This window comes from Camellia sinensis, chromosome 4 (assembly GCF_055761805.1).
Source record: "Camellia sinensis isolate YWXY chromosome 4, ASM5576180v1, whole genome shotgun sequence".
NCBI classification, from domain to species: domain Eukaryota; kingdom Viridiplantae; phylum Streptophyta; class Magnoliopsida; order Ericales; family Theaceae; genus Camellia; species Camellia sinensis.
The window spans coordinates 101,398,565-101,406,324 of record NC_138964.1 but is presented as its reverse complement, the minus strand read 5'-3'; the positions used below and the strand labels follow the sequence as shown (position 1 = coordinate 101,406,324).

At 33.5% G+C, this 7,760-nt stretch overlaps 1 protein-coding gene across 1 annotated transcript; it reads right to left on the bottom strand.

Moving 5' to 3' along the window:
* Positions 1–6,546, bottom strand: LOC114283553 (protein neprosin-like). Its single transcript, XM_082923490.1, has 6 exons — positions 6,439–6,546; positions 3,116–3,196; positions 2,226–2,381; positions 2,049–2,102; positions 1,750–1,896; positions 1–381 (listed from the first exon to the last, which is right to left on the bottom strand). The coding sequence occupies exons 1-6, from the start codon at positions 6,544–6,546 to the stop codon at positions 1–3; spliced, it is 927 nt and encodes a 308-aa protein (XP_082779616.1).
* Between the last annotated feature and the right edge of the window lie 1,214 nt (positions 6,547–7,760).

Genomic DNA, 7,760 nt, shown 5'->3' with positions numbered 1-7,760 from the left:
TCATGGGCATTCTGCAGAATATCCGGGACCCCCATAGTAAAAATAAGTTCCGAGATCAGTATTTCTGTTTTCCTCAACATGTAAATCATAGCATGCAGAATCTGTAACATATGGTTGAAGGGAAGCTGGATCTTGCTGAGTGTTTGAGTTGTCAATGACTTTAAGATTATAGAAAAAACTTGATTTTCCATATCGTTCGAAGGGAAAATGGCCACTCCCCATTTGAGTGGTTGTGTGATGTTGTGCTGATCTTGAGTTGATGATCTCTCCTCCCCATTCCACTGTCGTAGAGCTGTCAGCTAAGCCTGTGAAGATGGAACCAGGCCAGTAACCTAATACCACATCTTGCAGCTGAAGCCACCAATTTCCAGTGTTGTTGTCCTAATACATTTTTCATTAATATAGGAAAATCAGATAGTTTTGATGGACTTATTTCACTATGTTTAAATTAAGCACTACAAGGAAACAACAAAATTGTTCTCATTGCTCGAAACGTATGACACCTTGAGCGACACAATCATTCATCAAAAAAATTATATATTCTTGAAGATGGTATATATCTTTGCACCCCTTTTTGTTTATTTTTCATATATTTTTTTGGTAAACTACATTTTTGAACCTTGAACTTTCAGTCAAATTTCACTTTTATCCCACATTTTCTAATTGTAATAATTAAATCATCTGATTTCAACTCGATTTCAACTCGTGTTTCAATGGGATCCTCCTATTACTCCTGCATTTGAAATTTGATTTAAATTACAAATTCAGAACCAAAGTAGAATCTAAGTGAAAGTTTATGGATGAACGTGCAATTTGTCATATGGATTTTTTCTTTTAATGTTTGTAAAATGTGCTGACGTGAGCATTTTTCATACAAATTTGAAATTGTAAGTGTCAAGAGGACGACGTTGAAACATAAGTTAATGTTTGAACATTAATTGTTCAAATTGAAAGATGAGGTACTAAAATGAAATTAGATGAAAATTTTGGTGTAAAAAATGCATTTTACCATATAATTTTTTGTAAAGAACTAGAAAAATTATACCTATGATTTTTGTAATTTATCTTGTGTCAATTTGATCGTGTGGTGTCATTTTAGTCCAATTGATAACATGTATTAGAAATTGGACATAATTCAAGAACAAATGGTTCATTCAAAAGGAAATAGACTATTTTCAATTGGACGTCAATCTCTCAATCATAATAAGAAGATTGAATGAACTATTTTGTTCCTAGATTTCAATTTACTTTTTAAAGGGACATAATCAATTAGACCAAATTGACATAATGTAAAAAATTCAAGAATAAAATTGTTGTAATAATCATGACTAAAATTGACACAAGGCAAACTACATAAACAGTAGGTATAATTTGTTCAAAAAGTCTAAGGAGTTGACCTAGTGGTCAAAACTTGGGACCGGGGGTATGTTTTTTCCAAAAGTCTAGGCTCAAAGCCTTCTATAAGTGCAAATAATTTTTTTGGTACTAGTCCATATAGAGTTTTTGTCTTGGTTGGCCCCCTCACCCGTGGATGATGGATTGATCTCCGAAATTAGTTGGTCTAGTGGAACTGATACTAAGTTATCAAAAGAATAAAAATAAATAAATAAATAAAAATAAAAATCCAAAACTAAAATAAAACTGCATGTTCTTCTAGTGTTTCCAAGTAAATAATTTGAATCGTATTTAAGGTTTACAAGTTGTTAGTTAAATAGATTGTAGCATATATATATATATATATATATATACCTTGAATATCAGTATAGATATGTCGAATGTCTTTCCATTGTAGGTGGAAACAGGTGTTATGGTGGAACCAATGGCAAACTTATGATTTGTTTGTACAAAACCGGGGCAACCAAGATCATAACATCCTGTGCTTTGATAGTTATCGCTCTGTTTGCCACATGAACGTAAAGTAAGGTTGAATTAATAGGTCATCACTACCAACATGAGAATCAAATGTGGGTTAAAAATTGTTATATGTTGTGATTAATATCATAAGTTTTAAATAGTCAATAGAGGATTAGAAAATTAAGGAAACTTACTGTCCAATATATAAAGAACCTTGTCTGATTGTCAAGATACCTTCCGGGATAAACCTAAAAACATGCACCAACGTGTCTACTTAAGGATGCCATAATATATATGTAGTGACTCAACAAACAATAGGCCATTGATTATGTATCAAAATATTAAGGCCTCACAAACAAGTTAACACTTACCATCCATCCAGCTTCAATAGTATTCAAGGTTGTTACGTCAGACAAAACCCAAATTTGAGATAAGCTAAATTCATTAGCCTCTGTCTTAGGATTCCACACATTAAATGATGCGTGCGCCCCATAGTAGGTACTACCACTTTCAGAAACAAAGGCATACTAAAATGAAACAAAAGATAAATTAATGCACAAGGTTTTGCTAAATGTTTTGTATTTTGAGTAAACGTCAGATAGGCTTTAAGTTTAGATTAAGTTCAAATTGTACCTCATGACCACCTAGTAGTTGCCCAAAGGGGTAGTAATGTTGTCCTCCTTGCCGGTGAAATGGAAAAGTTCGATGAAGGTCATGATTTTGAGTCCTTCTAATGGGGATTGTTCCTTGTGGGCACTCTCCATTTTTATGCCAATTCTGAATAAGCTTGGGTTGAGAGTCATCCATTTTCCTTCCAATTGGAGATGAGCTAGGTTCCATCTTGTTCCGGTGGAATAAAAAATTAGGAAGCGGAGGAAATAATTCTATTGCACATTTTGGCCCACATATTTTCATTTTTACATTATTTCAAATTCATTGGTTTTAGTTCTTTGCAAAATATAATTAATTCATAAAAAAGGGGGAACGGATGTATGTTCACAAAAAGACCAACACTTATCTTGATGCCTCTAGCATCTCCAACATCCTTAAACATAATAGCAAAAAAAAAAAAAAAAAAAAAAAACTTTAATTACCAAGTTGAGAATTAAGTTCAAGCCATTTTTCATGTGATATTCGAACAATTAATTGTGAAAAAGTCCAAACAAGCCCCAGCAAAAGAATGGAAGACTAATATGTAGAATTATATATATATATATATATGAGTTGAAAAGTATGTGACCAAAAAAAAAAAAAAAAAAACCTGTAAATGCTTTATAAGTGGATGATCGAATGCAGGTTGTTTGTAAATGTCGACGCAGTCAATCACATCACCATCTTCACTCTGCCAAAAATTAAAAATAAAATCAAATAAACAATTAATCCCCTAAATCTCTGAATATTTATAGCTAAAAAAATAAATAAATAAATAAAAGAGGGAGGAGAGAGAAGGAAAGAAGAAGGAAGAGCTTTTGTTTGAAATCGACCTCTATGGTCTTGATTGTTCCTTTATGTTTTAAGTTTAAATAATCTTGGATTACAACATGTTTGCCTTCAACACATCCATGGTTCAGCATGTGCATGATAGCTACCAACACAAATATACAGCATGAAAGTAAATCTCTATGGTTCTCATTAGCCATCTGAAATTCTATGAGACTTCTTTGCAAGTATTTTTTTTTTTTTTTGTTTTTTTCTATTTCCAAATTGTGTTGTATTGACAAATTTTAGTGTTGACACAATTTATATTCCCAAATCATTCAGGAGAGTATTAGACAAATCACAGGTTTATTTAGGAATCCCATTTAAAAAAAGAAAAAGCCACTTATGCTAGAAAAATCAATGCAAAATTTTGAGTCAATTCCCAAGCACATTAATTATGAATAATAAATTCAATCATACAAAAGACTCCAAATTTTCTATCAAAAAATTTACCAAACACTCACATAATTGTGAGACCCACACTCATGTTCATGTGAGTGGGACCTACACTCATGTGAATATTTGATACTCCCTGTATCCCAAAATATCAGTTCCTTATTCTATTTTTCATTGTCCCAAAATATTAGTCCCTTTTTAAAAATTAAGTACAAAAATAATATAAATTTGCTATTTTGCCATTCTTTTAAATTCATTAACAATATAAAAAGTATAATTATGACATTGATATTCCTAAAAAAAATGTACAATCAAAGGGTAATTTTGAAAAATTAATTTTTTGTAAGTGCAATAATTATACTACCAAAAAAAGTTAGATTCTCCAAAAGGGATCATTATTTTGGAATAAATGGAGTAATTTTTTTTGTCTCTTGGGCATTGCTCAAATAATTTATTTATTTATTTATTTATAAAGATTAATGTAGATTTGGATATTAGGACAGTTATTGTAGTCGATAATTCAACCATTATCTTTTGGATTAAAAGTTCTTTTAATAATTTACTAATAATGGTTGTGAAAATTAATTTTTATTCAACCAACCATGCATAAGATGACAAAAAATAATAAATGATTTATAGTATTTGTGTGTAAAACATAAAATAAAAGGGAATATATCCTAATGTGAGAATTTTTTAGTAATGTCAGAAATGTTAAAAGTTTTATTAAAATTTTTACCAAATGTCTCATAAGAGTATGAGACCTATATGGAATCCACATAGTGTGGATCCCACACCCATATAAGACATTTGGTAAAAATTTTGGTAAGACTTTTGAGATTTCTTGTATTTTTTTTAACACAAACATGGAGGAGTACAAGTCACATTTGCATCTCCATAACATTTCATTTGCACCCCCATCACAAAACCACTTGTACCCCATATATTTTTGTAATTTTTTTTTTAATCTGTCCCATTGTATTGAATTTCTTTCTAAAATAAAAGGGAAGAAAAGAAAGCAAGTTAGTAAATAGGATGAAAAGAAAAAGGTATTGCTTTCACACATATTACCTAATCCTTAGGGATGACAACGGGACGAGGTAGGGTGGGAAGAGACAAGTTTTGTGGTGCCCCTACCTCTATCTTTAATCATAGTGGGGATGGGACAAATCAGCGAGTTAGTAAGGCCGAGGCAAGAGCTAGACAACGATTGGCTAATTTTATAACTTTTTGAGTGGTGGTATTAATAAAATGCAAGATGATATGGTTACATATAATAATTTGTAAGTGGTGAGATTTAAAAGATGTAAAATGATAAATAAAAATGTGAAAATGAGTTTTTAAGGGTAATATTTTATTCTATGTAAGAAATTTAAATTTTATATATAAATATATTTAATAAATATAATTGATGCGCGAGAGAGATAGAAGAGGATGAGGAGAGGAAACTCGTCCCTAGCCCTCTTTCTTATTGGAGTGGAGGAAACTCGTCCAAGACGGGTTGGATGGTGTAGGGACGAAGCATGGTGGAAAAGACAATGCCATTGCTATTGATCATTGATTTTTGTATGTTTCTTTAATTTCTCTACAGTTTTATTGATAGTCATGTTTGGTTTAATTGTTGTCATGAAAACCATAGGTGTTGAATTTTAACCTCACAATCAAATTGAATCTCTTTGTCGAGATCTTGGGAACTAATTTGTAGAGCACACGTAAGAATAAATAAGTCCAACACCTGCACATAAGAAGACCACAAGACTGGCGGCCCGTCTACCCGGAGGTACTCCGACGATCAAACCAATCAACTATCTCTCAAAGATATCGGCTCAAAATAACACACTAGTTTAGAACGTACCTTAAACCTATGGGGGCACCGTCTTTATATAGCTAACAGTGGCCACTCTTCCTTAGAAGTCTTACTTCATAGCACCCTGTCCTTTATAAGATATCACTTATCTAAGACTCTTCCACTTTAGATTAAGATCAATTCTCACAAGAGTCTAACCTTACCCAAACAAGTAGTCTGATATCATCTAGGAGTCTTGTCATCTATTTGAATATCTTAGATTCTGGTATGATCACATCATAACTCGGCAATCCTAAACCACCCACGTAGCACCTCGTCTAATAACCTAGGCCACATGGACAACCCAAAATTATGTCCCCACAACTGCCCACTAGGTTTTACCTCAGTATACTGAGGTGATCAAACCTATATTGTCAGACCTCCCAACATGTCGACTAAATAACATGTTAGGAGATGCTTTTCCGACTGAGATCATGACTCGTCGGCTTCCAAGAAACAAGAAGTTACAAAAAAACATAGAACCTAGATGCTTCTTCTTGTCCTAGCTCATCATGCCAACTAAGATCACACTACTATCCGAGATCATGACTCTCTAGTTCAAGAACTCCAAAATTCGAAAGCTGTCACCTCAAAACAACCTTAATCGTTATACATGCACCAATGACGTGTCAACTCCTTATTGGTTCCCAACACGTCCTTTCACTGACACACATCGCTTGACTTGACGTCAGCTGACATCAACCATTACATGTTTCCCAAGAAATTTAAATTATTTTCATTTGCCGCCATCTCTTTCACCAAAACTCCTCTCCACCCCTTCATCTTCCCACTTTTCATATTCCTAACTTTCTTTCTTCTTAGACTTTCTCTCTTTAACCTCCATTGTTGCACCTTCGAATCTCTACCACTGCAATTACTCCGTTCGTCGTTTCCGACGACTGAATTAATTTTCTGCTTCGATCAAAAGCTTCATTTTTCTCCGGTGAACTCGAATCTGGCGTCCATTTCCCCATTACCGATCTGTAAGTCCCCCAAACCTTTAGTTTCAATTTTGGTTTTCAAGTTTCTTGAACCTGTTTTTCATTGATCTTCATCATTCTTCATTTTTCTAGTTTTCTTCAAATTTCCTACATATTTACCTCTGTTTTTTCACATTCTAGATTTGAATCTACATTTTAGCCATAAAACTCGAGATTTTCTAAACTTTTAGCAGACTTCCTAGAACTTAGGACTCTAAGAATTTTCCAAACCCTAGGCTGAATATAACCATCAAGAACTCCAAGAACACATCATAGGTATGCATAGATGAAGAGTTGATACCCCTACCAAAATCAAAACTTTCGCTGAGAGTTCAGCATCCCAGCTGATGTCCAGATATGCCTTGGATAACTACATGTCTTTTCCCGTAGTATCCACAGTATAGGGTGGAATCACATTCCCACTTAACATCTTATTTCGAGAAATGATGCACTTTTATTTTGTGAACCCCATGCAATTAGCCATAAACACATTATGAATCATCAATGGAATTACCAAGCTATGCTACCGGCATAATGGTAGGATGACCCTTACCGACATCCAATACTGTTAAACCAATGTGGCTTGAAATCCAAGAGTTGCACCACCTACTATCTCTGTCACGACCCAAACCCGCCCCTAAAAGTTTGGATCATGACTGGCCAGTAACCTCTTGATTACTTACGGCCTCAGACAAAATTACCAAGAACTTATCATAACAAGGCCTGAGTAAAACTAAATAAAATAACAGAACGTCCATTGAGCAGTGCTTATATGCCAGGATTTTAAACATGAAGTCATGTATAGAGAGTTCACATACACAGTTCATATATATACAAGTCCAACTCATGTAGCTATATACAAAGAGTTAGAAGCCCAAAAATTACATATTGACGAAGTGTTCAATAAAAGCCACCAAAGACTTAACAAAAATGTGGCATCAAAGGAACACCTCAAAAAAAAAAAAAAAAAAAAAAGAAGAAGACAAAAGGCTCCAATGTTGGAGCCTTGACAAAATAGGTCCATCAAAAATTCCTGAAGTTGACCTAGGGCTGGCCTCTAAGCTAATCACCTACATAAATTTATATAAATATGAAGTGAGCAAGGCTCAATGAGTAATGATAATGTAAGAAGGTTCATAAGAATGAGCATATGTCTTGAAGAATAAATATACAACGTATACATGTCTTATCCATAATCATATTTCGCA

Excerpts from the sequence above, each read along its gene's own strand:
- LOC114283553 (XM_082923490.1), bottom strand. The coding sequence starts at position 6,546 with ATGGGGAAATGGACGCCAGATTCGAGTTCACCGGAGAAAAATGAAGCT. Across the intron at positions 2,382-3,115 it reads CACTTATAAAGCATTTACAG|TATGCCTTTGTTTCTGAAAG; the intron begins GTTTTTTTTTTT and ends GTTTCATTTTAG. Across the intron at positions 1,897-2,048 it reads GGTTCTTTATATATTGGACA|AGCGATAACTATCAAAGCAC; the intron begins GTAAGTTTCCTT and ends TGTGGCAAACAG.